General features: G+C 42.0%; 1 protein-coding gene across 5 annotated transcripts in view; it reads left to right on the top strand.

Moving 5' to 3' along the window:
* LOC136876525 (serpin B3) overlaps positions 1–19,346 on the top strand; it is a 115,570-nt gene that overhangs the window by 48,429 nt on the left and 47,795 nt on the right. For all 5 annotated transcript variants that reach the window (XM_067150552.2, XM_067150549.2, XM_067150548.2 and 2 more), the window contains exons 2-3: positions 14,414–14,504; positions 18,724–18,903. In XM_067150552.2, the coding sequence (XP_067006653.2) occupies positions 14,418–14,504; positions 18,724–18,903 (267 nt within the window). In that variant the 5' untranslated portion in view covers positions 14,414–14,417. The remainder of the gene's footprint in view (positions 1–14,413; positions 14,505–18,723; positions 18,904–19,346) is intronic.

The raw sequence follows: 19,346 nt of genomic DNA, 5'->3' as shown, positions 1-19,346 counted from the left end.
ATACATAATACCGGTATTTTTCACAGACTGATTTGTTTATTCGGCCCTGAAAAGGGCCGCTGTTATGGAGCTGGGTTGATAGAGGCTAGGAAACATGTGACAGGATTTCAGTTATCCACGTCGTTTAACGCAGCACCTGCTCAAACTGACGACCTCCGTGGTCGATACAGAGCTGCGCGTGATGTGTAAGGACCGTCTGGCCCGTTGCAACATCTCTGGCGAAACGGATCGGTATGCCTCGTGATGAGCTGTTTTAAGGTGACAAGGACTGGCCGGCTCCTGTGCATACACCAGTTGTTTTACATGGCCCCACAGAAAAATCCAGGGGCATAAGATTGGGCGATCTGGCGGGCCAGGGGACAGATCCTCCCCTTCCTATCCATTTATCAGGATACGTCGCATGGAGATGGTTCAGGACGACCACCGCCGCGTGCGGAATCGTGGAATCGTGCTTCGTCCGTGAATAAGAGTTGCTAGAAAAGCAGGACCAGTAAATGAAATGGCGTATGGCTTTTAGTGCCGGGAGTGTTCGAGGACATGTTCGGCTCGCCAGGTGCAGGTCTTTTGATTTGACTCCCGTAGGCGACCTGCGCGTCGTGATGAGGATGAAGAGATGATGAAGACAACACATACACCCAGCCCCCGTGCCATCGAAATTAACCGATGATGGTTAAAATTCTCGACCCCGCTGGGAATCGAACCCGGGACCCCTGTGACCAAAGGCCAGCACGCCATGGAGCCGGACAGCAGGATCAGTGTCCATATGCTGTAGGATCCATTGACAGAACCCGGGCATCGAAATCATGACCATGGAGCTCCTGTTGTAAGTGCAGATGATACGGGCGAAACCGGTGGGTATGCAATATCCGCATAACAGACGCTCGGCTGATGTTCGTCTCCTGTGCAATAGCCCGTGTGCTAGGATGAGGGTTACGCCGGATAGCGTCAACCACGGCCTCTTCATTGTCAGCAGACGTCACAGGATGATCTCGAACAGGCCGTGTCCTTCCCAGGGATGCAGTATCCTGCAGGCGTCTCTCCACACTCTTGAAATGTCATGCCCGTCGGTTGTCGTCTATCCGCATAGCGTTCTTGGTACAGGCCTTGTGCCTGCTATGCATTCTGTCTAGCTTCTCCATAGATAAGTAACATATCCACATACTCGTCGCTGAATACATCTCGAGGCAGTGAATAAACTTTGTGTTGTGTATTGGTTCGAAGAGGGGAGTTCGCGCAGCTACATATTTACCTGCCATCGCATGTTGTTATCGTTCCAGTGGGGCATACTTTGCCCTGCCTGTGGTCTACGAAGCTTGGAACATGTACGACGTAGTTAAATGGCCACAGACCATCATCTCCTCATCAAACCCAACACCATACCCAATGCAACGATACATACGATCTTTTGCAGGGTCAAATGAAAAACTCAGTCCTTGGAAGCTAGCAAGTATTAACCTTACCACATCCCAGGTAACTGGCTGTTAAAAAAGTCTTATGTGGGGTTCGAACCTCCTACCTCGAGCACTGTCCACTATCACGTATCTCCCCGCCCGCTTACCATGTGAGCTACTGCGACACTTGACCTACGGCGCCCACTTCCCAGCCTATACAGTACCGTGCTCCCGGTCTGTGCGTCCACCACCTGTTTTAAAGTACGTGTTCTGTTTATCTGTACTCGTTTTACGGGTTCATTCAAGGTACCCATAATGAATTAATAGTGGCGCTCACGATTCCTGGTGTCTTCTAGCCCGTAAACACACATCTCGTTATTTTACCCCGGTTTAGGGAGAGAGACCGATGTCTTTCAGAATTATAGTAAATGTGAAGGGATCCATAAAACTGGATCGCAAGTGGCTGGTGGACCAATATTTTGGTACAAATTTTCATTGGTTCTTTTTTTTTTTCTTTCTTATAATAACTTAGCGCAGGTCTTCGTAAGAGAGTTTGGCGTTCGTGTTACGAGAGATGGCTGCGGTAGACTCGACACAATAACACAATTTGCCGTACGGAGAATATCGTTTAGTGTGAAAAGAGCCTAACGATGACTCCAGCCAGATGCAACCTTGTGGCAATTACTCTACTCACGAATTGTAAAAACCATTTTTTTCTCAAGGATATCACCTTTCCCGTGCAGAGTAGCATTCGGGTAAAATAAAGGAGTTTTTTTTGGGGGGGGGGAGTTTGCGGGCCCCTTAAGCTCCGGGCTTACGTCACTGCTCCTCACTTTCATCTTTCCTAACCGACCACTATTGGAAAGTACCGTAGGCACCTCGCTGTCCGGCCTCGCGGTGTAGGGCGGCCCCGGGTTCGATTCCCGGCCGGGTCAGGGGTTTTAAATTGTAAATTATTAATATCCCTGGCCTGGGGACTGGGGTGTTTGTGTCGTCCTTAACAGTTCCGCAATTTCCAAATGCACGCAGGTTCCTAACAAATGTTGCAAGTAGGGACAAAAGATCTTTCTAGGTCGACGCCCCGAACAAATAGCATTTAAAAAAAAGCTTTTCCCTGGAGGCGTCCGTTGAGTGAATCGTGTGTGGCTTGCCGCTCAGCAATTAATGAGAACTATAGTCGGTCATGTCTTAAACGAGGTAAGGCAGAGTACAAGAGAACAGGAAAGGAGCATATTGCAAATATAAATCATCAATTAATAGTAAATAACAGTGTATAAAGTAAAATACAAGTACAAAATCTAGAGACGGCCAGGGTGAAATTAGTGAGGTTAAGTAAGACGAGAAACAGATCATCCACCTGAAGAGTAAACGTTAGTGAAACACTCGGAGGAGAAACAAACAGATCACCCACGTGAAGAGAAAATCTTAGTGAATCACTCGGGGGAAAAAACTCATAAGTGTTTCGAGGGTGGTGGAAGATTTTAATGCACACAGCAAAGAGGAAACGTAGTTGCACGTAGTGAATCACACGAGGAAGAGACCGCATACTTGTATCAAGGGTGGAGGAAAGTTCGACCCACACTGGAAAGAGAAAGCATAGTTGCACATAGCGAATCACAAGGGGAGGAGATCGCATACCTGCACAGTTGTATTAAATGCGGACAGACATCCTCTGATATATATGTATATAGTATATGGTAGTATATATAGTATATAGAATAACTTAAACGTGCGCTCTCACGGCGGTAATACTAGTGCGTGATATATCTGTCTATAAAAGAACTAAGTCCCTTTTGTTTCGTTTGTCGTCGTAGCCACGGCCACTTGGAGAGTTTTCAACATGCCAGAAATAGCTACACAGAGCGATCTAAAGGGTTTCTGCAGAACCTGCAAGAACGATTTTGATAGTGATTGCTATTCGGTGGAATGCGAAGGATGCAGAGCTTGGCATCATAAGAAATGTGCTGGCTTAACGCAGGGGGAATTCGATACTTTAAAACGAACTAACTGCAAATTGGCATGGGTATGTGATGAATGTAAAGCAAAGATGAAAAGCTTGGGAAATTATGAGAGCACTCTGTTCAGAATGATGAAAGATATAGAAGATAGGAAGCAATATATGAAGTTGATATTCGTAGAGAACAACTCCTCAAGAAACCGCGGAAGGGAGGCAGAAGTAGATATAGGGAAGAACATAAGTGAAAAGGAGACCAGGCCAGCGGATGAAGTAGCGCACCCCCCGCAAGATCGCAGAAACAGCGTGAATAATGAAAAACGATCATATGAGATCTCCCCAGCTGAGCAGATAATTATAAACACGTCCGCTGTAGCTACTAAGATCAACACAAATGAAAAGAAAGGGAAGGGCGATCTTGATAAGTCATGGAAAAGTGGAAATCGAGACGGAGCGCAGATGAGGGAGGACGTTTACCAGATAGTGGAAGAAGATAACAGTAGTTTTAAGCCTGACGCAAGCAAACGTGGAAATAGGATTGTCTCTCAGATGACGAGACAACTTAGACCAACACTCAGGCAGGACGCTAACGAAGCTCAGAAGGGAGTCATCAGACGATGGGAAAGGGAAGATACGGACGGCTATACAGATGCTGGCCCGCATGAAGTTACCGTGCTAAGAGAGGGCGACACTACCCCCTGGAGAAGCGATGGGACCGAACCTGCAAACGCTGAAAATACCAGACTCAAAATGACACAAAGAACACAAAGAGGGACAGCTATAACATCCAAAGGCAACTTAAAACTAAGGGCGGGAGACAGGATGGCTTGGATTTATATAGGCCGAGTACACCAGGACATAACTCCAAATGATGTAATCGACTACTTGGGAGACAAGGGGATCAAAGATGGAGTTAAATGTGAAGAACTTCGAACCAAAGGAGAAAATAAAGCCTTCAAGGTCGGAATTCCTCTAGAAAGCAAAGATAACGTCTACGAGCCAGCTTTCTGGCCAACGGGCGTAATTTTTCGGCCCTTTCCTTTCAGCTCAAAGAGACAGTGAAACTTCATGGCAAATGAGAGTCTCAGAAGTGAATCTTTTACTATGGAATGTTGAAGGCATGTTAAATGTTACCAACTTAGAGCCAGAGAATATCTTTGATCGCTACGACGCAGTGATAATGTTAGAAACCTTCCTGACCTCAGAGTGGACAGCAAGCAAGCATTACACAGTTAACGTACTAGCAGAACAAGGACTCACAGGAAGACCAAAAGGAGGAATCACATGCCTCCTCACGCCGAAATTCTTGCCCTTTAAAGCTATATATAGAACTAATAATGTCTTAGTAGTAAAAACTAAACTGTGTATTTTCATTTGTGCGTACTTCCAACCGGACTTCAACTCTCTCCAAATCATAGATGAAATAGGCACAGCCTTGAGCACAACAAACAGAAATGACGGCATCATCCTTGCGGGTGACTTAAACTGCAGAGCAGATGTTCCTTCGCAAAAATCAAGAGAAGTATTAGAATATTTGGAAGAGGAAGGACTATCCATGGTTAATAGAAGCGAAGACAAAACATACATATGTCATAATGGAGCCAGCACCATAGACCTGATCTTTACAAACCTGGGTAAACTAAAACCAATAGGACAGAAAATTATCCTAAACCCAGTAAGGAAACATCAGATGGTAGAAACCATGCTTCTGATTAAAGGTGATTATGATCGAGAGGAGATTGAAATCCGTATGATATCGAGGAAATTCCTCCAGCACGATGTATGTGAGACAGATAATCAGGCAATTGTGAAGATGGTGGTGGAAGGCAACCTGGAGGAAGCTGCCAACAAGCTAGAAAATTTACTACAAGGCACAGTCATTTCAGAGCCTACATTTAAAAGGAAAGCAAAGCCTTGGTTTAGGATAAATTGCTACATGGCAAGAAAGACTGCACTGAAAGCGCTGCACGCAGCCCTTGAAGCCCCAAACATCAATCTACTGGAAGATTACGCCAACAAGAGACGGACCTATAAGGCACTCGTAAAGCAGGAGAAAAAGCTATTTCAGGAGCAGGAAGAACAAAGATTGATAGAAAAAGCAGAGCAATGCCCGTATAAAGCTCTTAACCCAAGACGCCCAAAATATCCGCGAAATATTCCTATTGAGGTTTGGGAGAAGCATGTGGGCCACGTATTAAGTACAAGAGACACACGTCCTTGCAGTATTCTAACTCAAACACCCACGGGAGAAAAAGACCTAGACACTGTACGGTTTACGTTCAAGGAAGTCGAAGATGCTATAAACGGCTCCAGTAATAATAAGGCTTGCGGTCCGGATAATATCTACAATGAACACATCAAAATTGCTTTCCCGACACTAAAAGAAGCAATAACATATGTCTTGAACCAATGCCTCAGGCAAGGAACGATTCCAAGCAGCTGGAGAAAGTCCACAGTCAAAATGATATATAAAGGAAAGGGAAGCACTGAAGACCCAAACGCTTATAGAGGCGTCGCGCTCGAATGTACTATGCTAAAGATCCTAACAAAACTCCTATGTCAACGCCTTACTAGAGAAGTCGATTCCAAACTACCAGAAGAACAATTCGGTTTTAGAAGAGGGAGGAACACGATTCAGGCCATCAAGTGTCTAATGGATGATATTGAAGCAGGTACAACTAGAGCGGGAGGCAAGCTGTATACCATTTTCGTCGACTTCTCCAAAGCCTTCGACTCTATCAGCCGAAAAATTATAATGGAGAAACTAGACAGATTAATGAGAAGCAATGCAAGTCTCAAACGACTAATTCAGAACATACTGGCCTCAAACTGCATAGAAATTAGTGACGGAATAGCGAAGTCCAACCCAATTCAACAAACCACCGGTGTACTACAAGGGGATCCACTAAGCCCACTACTATTTATAATTGCTACGGCGGACATCACAGAAGTAATCCCTGAAGAAACAAGCATATATATGTATGCAGACTATATCGTGATTGCCTCGAGGTCCAGCGAGAAACTGCAAGAGACACTTGACGCGCTGGTGAAATGGACAGAAGAGAATGAACTTCAGTTAAATGAGGAAAAGGCAGTAACAATGACATTTAGGAAAGGAGGGAAAGCATCAGAGTTTCATATACATGGGAGACCTCTAAAGAATGTATCGAACTTCAAGTATTTGGGGGTCACACTACAAACTAGAGGTAATGTTTTCTCTACCCACATCAATGGCAGGACAAATGCAGCAATCAGAGCCATCAGCGACATACAGAATTTGAATAAGCTATCTATCAAAACAGCCCTGAAAATATTTGACCTCAAAGTGTCACCAGTGATCACCTATGGATTAGAAATTGTATGGCCGCATCTAAAAATGAAACAGTTCGAGCAATTAGAAAAAGTGAAAGCTACGTTTCAGAAAAAGGCACTTTGTGTCTCGAAGTATACGCCTTCAAGGCTTGTATATGAGTTAACCCGCGAGCCTTCTATGTAGAAGATGTCCGTTGTCACCTACCACTACCAACTACACCAACATATCTACAGTTCATAAAGAAATTACGAGCAAAGAAGAGAGACATATGGAGGGAATTTTACTCGACGGACGCAATGGTTTACAAAGACTGGCAAGCAGGAGGATATGAGCTCAGACACATGATTACACGCTTTGCAATACACGGATTTCATTACAAGCTGTGTAAAACAAAGAAATTCCATCAACCAGACACGGACTGTGTATGTGAACGTTGTGGTAAGAGCTGTGAACGATATCATGCCATGAGCTGTACTTGTCGGCGCGAATCGATGATAGCGTCCTGCAGAGATGACTAATGTTGTGTATTAATGTAAATATCTTTTGGCCATTGGCTGCAATAAAATATTATTATTTAAAAAAGACACCTCGCTCAAGTAAATGGAAGCAATGCCGAATGCAGGTGGAGCCTCATGGTCGCCACTTTAATCTCACAAGGTTGAGTCCCTGGGGAATTTTGACAGTTCTTGTGCTTCAAGACTGTCATTGTCAATTACATGTTTCTCTCCTAGCTCATTCTACGGGCCTTTAACCCGCTAATCTTTTCTTTTTGAACAGAAATGCGTGTTGTCAACTTAGCGCCACTATAATGCTTCCGTGAGCCGTAAGTACTAAAACTGCCTTAATTTTTTAAGTCGAGTAAAATTACAAGTTAGTTCGCTTTCTGACGGTGAGGATGACGAATTGGAAGATCTACATACTTACGTAACTTAATAAAAACGTCGTGAAAGATAAGAGTATTCTTCTAACGTTGTATTGCTTTCTTAAGAACACCTCTCTGTCACGAGTCGACATGTGCATTAAAGTAAGTGTTAGTAATTCTGGTGACCTCTCTTACAATACGTGAAATGGGTTAATTGCTCTGATGAGACGATTGGTGCATTACTTGTCTGATTAACGGTGGTATTCGACGGAACGCGGTGCTGATAGAAACGAAGATATTGGCTAATGAAAAATGTAATATTTTTTTTTAAAGATGAGGGAGAGAGTAAAGTTTTACGTTTGAAGACAGCAAGTATGCGCGTTTTGGGTCATGTACCTGTTAGCTTGCGTTCGGGAGATAGTGGGTTCGAACCCCACTGTCGGCATCCTTGAAGATGGTTTTCCGAGGTTTCCCATTTTCACATCAGGAACATGTTGGGGCTGTACGTTAATTAAGGTCACGGTCGCTTCTTTCCCACTGCGAGCCTTCTACCTTCTACCGTGTGTCAGTAAAGAAATTGTGTGATCGAGGAAAAAAGACGAGGCTAGATTATGCATGGTGTTTGTGTTTGAGTTTCCTCTGTCGCACCGACTCAGACAGGTCCTGTCCAGTTCCTTGGCTGAATGGTCAGTGTAGTCGCCTTCGGTCCAGAGGGCCCCGGGTTCGATCCCCGGCCAGGTTGGAGATTTTAACTTTATATATTTATTTCCCTCGTTCGGAAACTGGGTGTTTGTACTATCCCCAACTATACTGCAAATCACATCGGACACACAACACTATCCTCCGCGACAAAAATAAAAATACGCAGTTCTCATACACGGTCTATGGGGACCATCGTCAGGGCTGTCGACAGCGGTTTTTTTTAATTTTTTTTTTATCGGGGGGCCCCCGAAGCCCGCTCCCCCCGCGTGACCAACGACTCAATCTACATGGCCTCCGACATGCTATTATTTCTAAGAAGAAGAAAGAGATAGCAGGGAGGAGTGGGAAGTGATACAAGGAGTATCTGCCGGTTTCCGAGTCAGACTCGCTACCACGGCAAGAGTTTGTGTTAGGTATATGGTGTTGAAGTATGGTATTGAAGGGTCAGGGAAAAACCACATAGGCAGAAAGAAGAAAGAGCCTACATGTAAAACCTGACATCTTTTGATAGCACATGCAAGGATGTGGGCTGGAAAAAGACCAGAGGTTGTGTTAGTTAGGAACAGGTAACATGCACAAAACATAAACCAATTCCTCGCCATTCCATCGCCTGGGGATCAGTCCGTCTGGGCACTGCTGGGACTAGCGCGGTCCTTGCCGGCTGCGGAGCCATGCGTCGAGTACCACTAGGGCCTGTCGCACGGCTCCACCTCCTTGGGGTACCTCGTACCCAGTCTCCGATCCCGGAGAATGAGGCCAAGCCCGCCGAGGCGGGGGCCTCCTGGAATGGGGTGGGTCATGGCGCCGGGCCTCCCTCCTCTCTGCCCGCGCCATGGCCCTGTAGACTGGGCAACTGCGGTGGGAGGCCGGGTGGCCCCCCGCGCAGTTGGCGCACACCGGCGCCTCCTTAAGTGTTGCGCAGGCCGTGTAGTGGTGATCACCACCACAGCGGTTGCACTTCACTTGGAGTCCACAGCTAACTTGGCGGTGGCCCCACCTCAGACAGCGGAAACACTGCAAGAGCTGCTGAGGGGGACGTTGTCGACAGCGGAGTTCGAACCTACTATTTATCGAATGCAAGCTATATGACTGAACCACGAAGCCAACTCGCTGGGTGTGTCTATGAGTGTCCTCTACTACTGTGAGTGGTACGCTCCGAGCTATCAGAGACCGCTGTTGTGGAATGACATAAGTAGACGAATAAGGCTTCTGTGGAATTTTTAAAAGTAGGAAAGATCGTAACATGAATATAAAGTTGAAATTCAAGAACACAAATTGGGGCAATTATTCGTTTATAGTAAAGGGAATTAGGACTGGAATAATTTGTTATAGAAGATGTTCCATGTATTTCCAACCTTTGAAATCATTTAAGAAACGATTGGGTAAACAATTGATAGGAAATCTAGCACCTGAACGACAGCCCTAAATGCAGATCCGTGGTAATTGATGTTATAGCCTTTTTTCTATCCTATCCTAGTATTACCCAAATCCAGTGTTAATTTGATATTAAACAGATAACAAGAAAAAGAAAGTCGACTAAGGAACAAGCACTGCAAGGTTTCTACTTTGGGTGGGATGGGTAAGGATGAAGGGATAATTTACTAATTTATAGAATGAGGGAAAACATCAGAAATAGATTCCTCAAATTTTGAACATTTAAGTAAGGACTAACAACAGAATGTAGCTTTCTTACTATAATAATGTTATTTGTTTTACGTCCCACTAACTACTTTTTAAGGTCTTCGGAGACGCCGAGGTGCCGGAATTTAGTCCCGCAGGAGTTCTTTTACGTGCCAATAAATCTACCGACACGGGGCTGTCGTATTTGAGCACCTTCAAATACCACCGGACTGAGCTAGGATCGAACCTGCCAAGTTGGGGTTAGAAGGCCAGCGCCTTAACCGTCTGAGCCACTCAGCCCGGCAGCTTTCTTACTACTAGGCTACTACTGTTTTCTTTCTTTGCCTGTAACTGTTAAGTTCTTCAGTCTAACTAACCTAACCCCATGGCACTACAGCCCTTGAAGGACCTTGGTGTACCAAGCGACCGCTGCTCAACCCGAAGGCCTGCAGATTACGAGGTGTCGTGTGGTCAGCACAACGAATCCTCTCGGCCGTTATTCTTGGCTTTCTAGACCGAGGCCGCTATCTCACCGTCAGATAGCTCCTCAATTCTAATCTCGACTCAAACCAGCCCTCAGATCCAGGTAAAAATCCCTGACCTGGCCGGGAATCGAACCCGGGGCCTCCGTGTAAGAGGCAGGCACGCTACCCCTACACCACGGGGCCGGCACGGTTCTTCAGTCTGTCGAAACTAATTTTGAATAATAAATCTATAAACAATCTGAAAAGGAAAACATATGGTAACAGAATTATACTTGAAAAAGAAAACAACTTATTTAAAATAGAATTTAGTGTTCCCAATATTCTTATTCTTATTCTTATTATTATTATTATTCTCGTATTAAGTTACAATTCTTTTGTAAACTATGCAAAGGTTCCTAATGTCCATCTAATGGACTGTCTATTATACCGGTAATTTTCCATTATGTCATTTTCACTTCAACTCTTTTGGAACAGTACTTGCCTCTGTGGTGTAGTGGTTAGCGTGATTAGGAGGTCCGGGTTCGATTCCCGGCTCTGCCATGAAATTTAAAAAGTGGTACGAGGGTTGGGACGTCAACTGAGTAGGGGTGGGTTCGATTACCACCTCAGACTTAAGGCCACGGCCGCTTCCTTCCCTCTACTTTGTCTATTCCTTCCAATCTTCCCATCCCCCCACAAGGCCCCTGTTCAGCATAGCAGGTGAGGCCGCCTTGACGAAGTACTGGTCCTCTTCTCCAGTTGTATCCCCCAAAGTCTCACGCTCACTGCCCTTGAGGTGGTAGAGGTGGGATCCCTTGCTGAGTCCAACACTGGAGGGTAAACAGATTAAGAAGATTTTATCTGGCATGGAAATTTAGTTTTGCTTGGGCAATATATGTGTGGTGTTGCAGTTTGTTACTTGACTTTTCATTGTCGTTGCTTTGAAAACAGACCGATATAAAGATAGTTTTGTCTGGGAATTGACTTCCTTCTTACAGAATACTGTTGATCACAACTGTGAGCTCACTGCATTAGCTTTACTACACCTTGATTCAATCTCACTTACTATATTACCATCCTGGGAGAACACACAACCTAAATACTCGACCTGTTCTAGCTTTGTATCACCAATCTGACATTCAATTCTGATGAATTTCTTACATACTGACATCAATTTAGTCTTCGAAAGGCTAATTTTCTTACCATACTCATTGCACCTATTTTCAAGTTCCAAGATATTAGACTGGATGTTTTCGACACAATCTGCCATTATGACCAAGTCGTCAGCATAGGCCAGACTGCGTACTACATTTCCACCCAACTGAATCCCTCCCTGCCATTTTATACCTTTCAGCAGATGATCCATGTAAACTACGAACAGCAAAGGTAAAAGATTACAGCCTTGTCTAACCCCTGTAAGTACCCTGAACCAAGAACTCATTCTAACATCAATTCTCACTGAAGCCCAATTGGCAACATAAATGCCTTCGATTGATTTTAATAATCTACCTTTAATTCATAGTCCCCCAGTATGGCGAACATCTTTTCCCTCGGTACCCTGTCATATGCTTTCTCTAGATCAATGAAACATAAACAAAACTGCCTATTTCTCTCGTAGCATTTTTCACTTACCTGGCGCATACTGAAAATCTGATCCTGACAGTCTCTCTGTGGTCTGAAACCACACTGGTTTTCATCCACCTTCCTCTCAACGACTGATCGCACCCTCCCTTCCAAGATGCCTGTGAATACTTTGCCTGGTATACTAAACAATGAGATACCTCGATAGTTGTTGCAATCCTTCCTGTTCCCTTGCTTATAGATAGGTGCAGTTACTGTTTTTTTGTCCTATCTGAAGGAACAATAATAATAATAATAATAATAATAATAATAATAATAATAATAATAATAATAATAATAATAATAATAATAATAACATCAACAACAACAATAATAATAATAAGGTCACTAAATTCTATTTTAATTAACTTGTTTCTTTTTCATGTTTAATACTGTTACCATATGTTTTCACTTGCAGGTATTTTATAAATTTATTACTCAAAATTAGTTTTGGCATACTGAAGAACCTAACATTTATAAACTAACTGAGTCAAAAGTGAAAAGGGATGGCTTCAGATATTACCAAAAAAAAACTTATTTTACGTCGCACCAAAACAGACAAGTCTTATGGCGTTGATGGGATAGGGAAGGAAAAGATCGTGGCCTTAATTAAGGTACAGCCCTAGCATTTGCCTGGAGAGTGAATGAAAAACCATGGAAAACCATATTGAGGTCTGCTGACAATAAGGTTCGAACGCATTAAAATAACCGCTTCAAGAAAGTTTTAGGTAGACTACTGTTATTTAAGACTTTAGGCTGTTGATGCTAACATATCATAGTTACCAAAATATTCTGCTTCACATTTGTTAAATGTATCAAAAACACAAAAGTGTAGAATTAAAATACCTTAAAAACCTAGCGCATAAGGTAAATATTAACCATGCGCTCTGAGACAGTCCTTTGGCTGATTCCGGGGTTGCTCAATGTAGCCCGTGTCTGTCGCTGGTCCTTTCACCAGTGACAACAACGGCTATGTTCTCGTCCTCCCTTCTTGGGTCTCATAGCCCCGCGCCTAGTGCACCCTCCTTATGTCCCACAGCCCTGCCCCATCACTCAAAAATTAAACCTTTTTACCAGTTACAGAGAGTAAGCAAACATTGATGTCAAAATTATCACTAAGTGTGCGAATATACAGAGCTAAAGAAATAGGCCCTTGATAAACCAATTTCTAGGGGTTTCACTGAACCACTGAACATACAGAATGCACTGCGCCCTGCTGTCACATCTCACTCTGAAGGCCTGCATGACGGAATGTTGGCAGTACAAAAATAAGGCTGTATATCACAATGGTCTCTTGCGAGGTGACCGACTCCAAAGATTCATTGCAGGCAGTTCCCATTGCAATGTTCTCTCACTAACAGGTTGGGATGGACCTTCATTCACTGATTGCAGCAATTCCTGTCGGATTTGGAAGCAATTTTGATTCACAAGCCGTGAATCGCATCTCTGGTCCCTGTCAGTCAGGATCTTTTTCCGACCACAATTCTGACGTCACGTTTTATGGTCATATGTAGTACACCACTGCTTGTAGACATGGTGAACAGTCCGCTGTGAAACACCAACAAATCCAGCAACTTAACACACCATATGGCCATGGGCACGGCCAAATACGATTGCCCCTTTTTGCCACTCTGACACATCCTTACACATACCCATGTTGACGTACACTGTCTGCTTGAAACATCAATGTCTCACTGATCGCTACTGCATTATGCTCACATATAGGCAGAGTGCATGTGGTTGAACATGGGACTCATTCACTGCGCCATCTGTGCAGGCTTAACAATCTATCTGCGCGTGCACACCAGGGTGACTAATTTCTTGTCTGGTGGGCTTATCATTGGCCACTATGAAGCCATTTGTAGACTGGCCACTTGTAAAGTAAATTGTGGACTGTTGAACTGACTGTCTAGTGTATCCTTCATTTCAATGGGCAACAATGTCACAAAAGCCAGTGGGACACTCCTTCTTCTGTCCCCACCCATTTAAATGATTTTTTTAACAATCTGTTTTGTTGTACTGTATGTACCAGTGAACCACTATTGCATCCTTATTCTCTTTAGGTTGGGCAGAGCCTTCGAAAAACAGATTTGTGAAGCCATAACCCTGTGTTTCATGTTCAGTTTGCGCCTATGAAGTACAGAAGGCATTCAGTGGTCCTTGAAATAGACTATCAAATTTTAGTTTTAAATGCTGTCTTCATTAGTAACACTAACTTCAATGAAAAATGCACAAGCAAGACTTCTAACATGCAGAACTACTCTAAAACATCCTTAAAGTGTAGTATAATCTAGGATTGATCACATAGTATTAGTGGTTGGTAACACTGAAATCTGTTCTATCCCCTTTCAGGGAAACAATTCTCTCTTTACCTTACGTTGAAATGTATCAAAATGTTTTAAGTTTAATTACGAGAAATAATTTCATTTTAATTAATCATTGTAATTTTATTTGTGATATCTTCAATATTGTTATTTCTTTTTTCAGCACAATGGGTGCCTTTTCCTCTGTTTCAAGAAAAGATGCTCTGGAAGCAGTAGCAAAATCAAATATCAAGTTCTCATTCAGTGTTTATAAAGTAAGTCTCACTTATTACAAATTGGTAATAACAATTCCTGCCAATACCCTTAAGAATGTCTGCCTATACAGTACAGTTTTAATATCGCCAATTAATTAATTTTACATGTGGAAAGGAATTAATTACCTTAAACTACTGATTACTGAAATTGTCCAATCTTTGGATTAAAAATGCCTAAATTTTTCTTTTTTCTAATTCTGCAAGAATCATCATCATCATCATCATCATCATCATCATCATCATCATCATCATCATCATCATCATCTTATTTGTTGACTCAAAAACCAAAGTTATCATTATAACCAAAGTGTTACATCACAAAGCATGAAAAGGAAACTGAAGTACAGCAACATAATCACCATTTAAAAAAAAAAAGCTTTTGAGTAAATGTTTGAATATTTCAGAGGGAAGTGATCTGAAGATTCAAGACAATTCCAAGATCTAAAGTTGGCTAAGGTGGGTGTACATTCAAAATTTTGAAATTGATGTTGATTGACTGGTTATTTGTAATAGATTATCATGATGTTATGGTAGTAAATGCACAACAAGATGACAAAATACGTGGAAACTTGTATAGGTATCCTATTCCTAGCATACTCTTGGCTTTACTTTGTTATGTGTTAATAAGGAAAACGAAGCTTGAAAATTAAAACTTCCCACACTGTGACTGTCAATTAATTATCAGATGGGATTCTTGAGAAAAGTACATGGTGTTGTATTAGTGTCTGCAGAGATCATGGCATAACATGCACTGACATCCTATATGTATATTTGCCAACAGGAATGGTAAAAGGAAAATCAACAAACTACATTGGTAGTGACAGTCCTTATTTAATTGAAATAGTTTTTCAGCTTCTTAGGTCATGTCCAAGTGCATATAGTACAGCATGGACAGAATGTCCCCAGTGCACCTACACTACACGTGTTATTATACTATATTTACTAATATATATTTATGTATTATGCTTTTGCTGGCAGGACCTAATGTGTACAGTGCACTATGTCTTCTGGTATGGGCTAGAGCAATTCAATGATCTATCTCTGCCTTATCTTTGGCTTTGACAATGTGAAAGTGACTGGGGTATGAGCAATACTAGTAATGCCATTCCTTATGTAGCCAGTCCCTGCTATGAATGGTGTGAAAATGTTGCTCATAGAGTTGGTTGGTGCATGCATTTCAGTGGGCTTGGCAGATTGACATATAATAGCAGCTTCTGGCTCAGTGAGGAAAGCAATGGGAAACTACTTCACCCCTCATTTCCCTAGTATGCCTCTTCAGTGATGCCTAGGCCATCTATGACAGCCGATGGTAGAGGTGTTGAGGATTCAACCAGCCTTAGAGCTGAGGACTAAACATACATATTTATGTATGGATCATACTCATATAACAACAATATTGGCTTTAAACAAAACATAATGTTCAGTCAGTCAGTCAGTCAGTCAGTCAGTCAGTCAGTCAGTCAATCAATCAATCAATCATCTGCATTTAGGACTATCGTCCTGCTGGCAGATTCCCTATCAGTTGTTTACCTAGCTCTTTCTTAAATATTTTCAAAGAACTTTGAAATTTATCGAACATTTCCCTCAATAATGTATTTCAATCCTTACTACTTGTCCTATAAATAAATATTTACCCCAATTTGTCCTCTTGAAATCCATCTTTATCTTCGTATTGTGATCTTTTCTACTTTTAATAACTCTGCTCAAGCTTATTCGCCTACTAATGGCATTCCATGCCATCTCCTTGCTGACGACTCGAAACATACCACATAGTCAGGAATTGCTTGGAGAAGAAACCCAGAATAATGAATAGTTAAAATTCAGCACATTTCAAGAGTGCATGATGTTGGATAAGAGTGTTTTAAGTTTAGAAGAGAGAATTGCGCTTCGTGTGGATGCATGAAGAGCCTTATCTAGAAAAACAAATGAGTATGATCATGCGAGATTTGGGAGCCCATTTCAGTAAGGCGTCACTTAGCAGAGGCAACTTGTTGAAGGTGGTGAAAAACAGCATGGGATGTATTAAAGATGTGAAGTGGGAGACACTCCACTTGGGACAAGTTGTTGCCAAGTGGTGGCTTGATTGTCTGTCAAGTTAACCAGCAAGCATGCTGCTGAGTTGCATGTGCCACAATGAACAATGCACGGCCACATGAAAAAGGCTTGCAAATTAAACCTTTCCACACTGTGATTGTCACTTAATTATTAGACCATACTTTATATGCCAAAGAGATGTTAACCACAGAACAGAAATGGTCAACTGGACACTGGTAAAAACTCAACCCACAACTTTTATATATTGCATCTGATGCTCTCTCAATTAAGCTATGGTGGCCTCAGCCATTCTTGTTCCTGAGCTACAGGTCTGATAGCCATTCTGTTATTACATTGTTAACATCATTAAATACAGTACATTAATACAGTAAATTAGCGGCTAAGGGTTGTCCATAAAATTGAAAATGTCTTAAATCGTGATTCTTAGGAATAAAAGGCTTTCAGTGCTATTAATATACTTTAGTGGGAACACTTTTTATACATGTCGATGTATGTGGCTTCAGCTTGAAAACACACCAAGTTTTCACTTGCTTTTCCCTTGAAAATGTTTCTTGATAATAACTGATCAAAATTACTGAAAACGTTTGGAATAAACAGTGCCTGTGGATCTGATGAGATAGTCATCCATATATTATCTCACCACCAATAGTTTTGGACCAGCTAAAACTGCTTCTTCATCATAACCTTTGTATCAGTTTTCTGACCACCCCATAGGACATTTCTAAAAATCTCCTCCTGGCTTAGAATGTGGTAACCTTGGTCACATTCGTTGATGTCTAGCCATCATTTCGTATCATTCTCACTGCAATTACCAAAAGTCTGCTTCAAAGTTTCATGAAAGTCAGAGGTTTCAGAATCTCTAAAATCGTATAGATTTATTTCCGTACAATAATAAATTAAATTTGTTACGTTCATTATCTGCATCTTTTTGCCCAAGTGTGTTCATTAAATCTGAAGTCTGTTGAATTGAGGTCCATTGAAACAAGAGTCTGCTGTAATGCATGAAATAAACAACAGTTATGTGAGGAAGTGATCTCTCTGAAGTAATTTTATTGATGCTGGCAAACTGTGAAATTAAATATTCTACATTCAGTTCTTTGATTAATATCCAGATAGAAGCAATAAAATACAAATTATGAAAATGGATAGAAAGCAGTGACGCACAATAAATCAACTTTCAAATGAAAGCCAGATGTCCAACAAAGGCACAACCAAGATATCTTGATTCATAAAAGCTTTCTTGAAATTTGGTAGGTTTTTTGTATAATTTTTCATACATCCTAAGGAATACAGAGCGTTAAACATTTTAGACTTGCTAGGAAGATGAAACAACCCCCACAGATACGGCGTGGAATGACATTAGTAGACGAATAAGTTTGAGTGTTTTTTTAAGTAGGAAAGCTCACAATTTTAAGATAAAGTTGGAATTTCAAGAGGACAAATTGGGGCAAATATTCATTTATAGAAAAGGGAGTTAGGAATTGGAATAATTAACCATGGGAGATGTTCAATAAATTTTCAAATTCTTTGCAATTATTTAAGGAAAAACTAGGAAAACAACAGATGGGAAATCTGCCACCTGGGCAAATGCCCTAAATGTAGATCTGTGGTGACAGACAGACAGACAGACAGACAGACAGACAGACAGACAGACAGACAGACAGACAGACAGACAGACAGACAGACAGACAGACAGACAGACAGACAGACAGACAGACAGACAGACAGACAGACAGACAGACAGACAGACAGACAGACAGACAGACAGACAGACAGACAGACAGACAGACAGACAGACAGACAGACAGACAGACAGACAGACAGACAGACAGACAGACAGACAGACAGACAGACAGACAGACAGACAGACAGACAGACAGACAGACAGACAGACAGACAGACAGACATTCCTTGTGCCAATTGAAATGCCTCACATAATACCACGAGAGCAAAACTTCATCTTGTTTACTTCATAACTCTTGTGTTCAACTTGCTGTTGTAAAGATAAAGATGGTGGTGATGATGTTGATATAAATACTCACAAAAATGTTCTTTTTTAAAACATAAAATTGCAGTAATTCTTTGAGAACATTGCATTTTTTAATGTCCTATATGAACCTGTGTATTCTTACCTTAATATACTCTATTTTACCTAACTGAACAGGCTTTGTGCCAGCAACAAGGAAATATCTTCTTCTCGCCTCTCAGTCTAGAGGTGATCCTAGCACTGGTATTCACAGGAGCTAAAGGCAAGACAGCTGAGCAGATGATTGCAGTCCTACAGCTACCAACCAACAGGAAGGTTACTCTTGCTGGATTCCAGGCTCTGTTGGAGGCCTTCAAGGTAAGACAGTGGCATATTCATATTTATTCTAAACTAATATTATAGCCTAGAAAGTGAGTCAAATAAAATGTTGCAACAATATACTTAAAAAATGAAACTATATTACACTATGACATGTAGCAGCGGAGGAACTGGCCATTGTCTTTCACCCTTAACCCTACAGTGGTCGCACAAAATTCTATGTCATAGAAGGTTGCGTGGTGTCTGAGAGACGCCATTTTGTTTCTTAGGCAGTTATGCTATCCCAAGTTTCAAATAATGATTTACATTAATTTTAGGACATTTTGAAAGGATGGATATATATGACTGAATCTAATTTATTGATATGAAATCAACTAACGATGGATGTTAGGCAATATCTAGGAACCTAAAACGCCTCTCTGACATAACCAAGTGGCACAGCTCTAACCCGTCTTATTGCTAGCCCAAATGTCCTTGGTATT

The sequence above is a fragment of the Anabrus simplex genome, chromosome 6 (assembly GCF_040414725.1).
Source record: "Anabrus simplex isolate iqAnaSimp1 chromosome 6, ASM4041472v1, whole genome shotgun sequence".
Lineage (NCBI taxonomy): Eukaryota > Metazoa > Arthropoda > Insecta > Orthoptera > Tettigoniidae > Anabrus > Anabrus simplex.
Note: the sequence above shows the minus strand (reverse complement) of the source record. Positions and strands in the feature narration are given on the sequence as shown.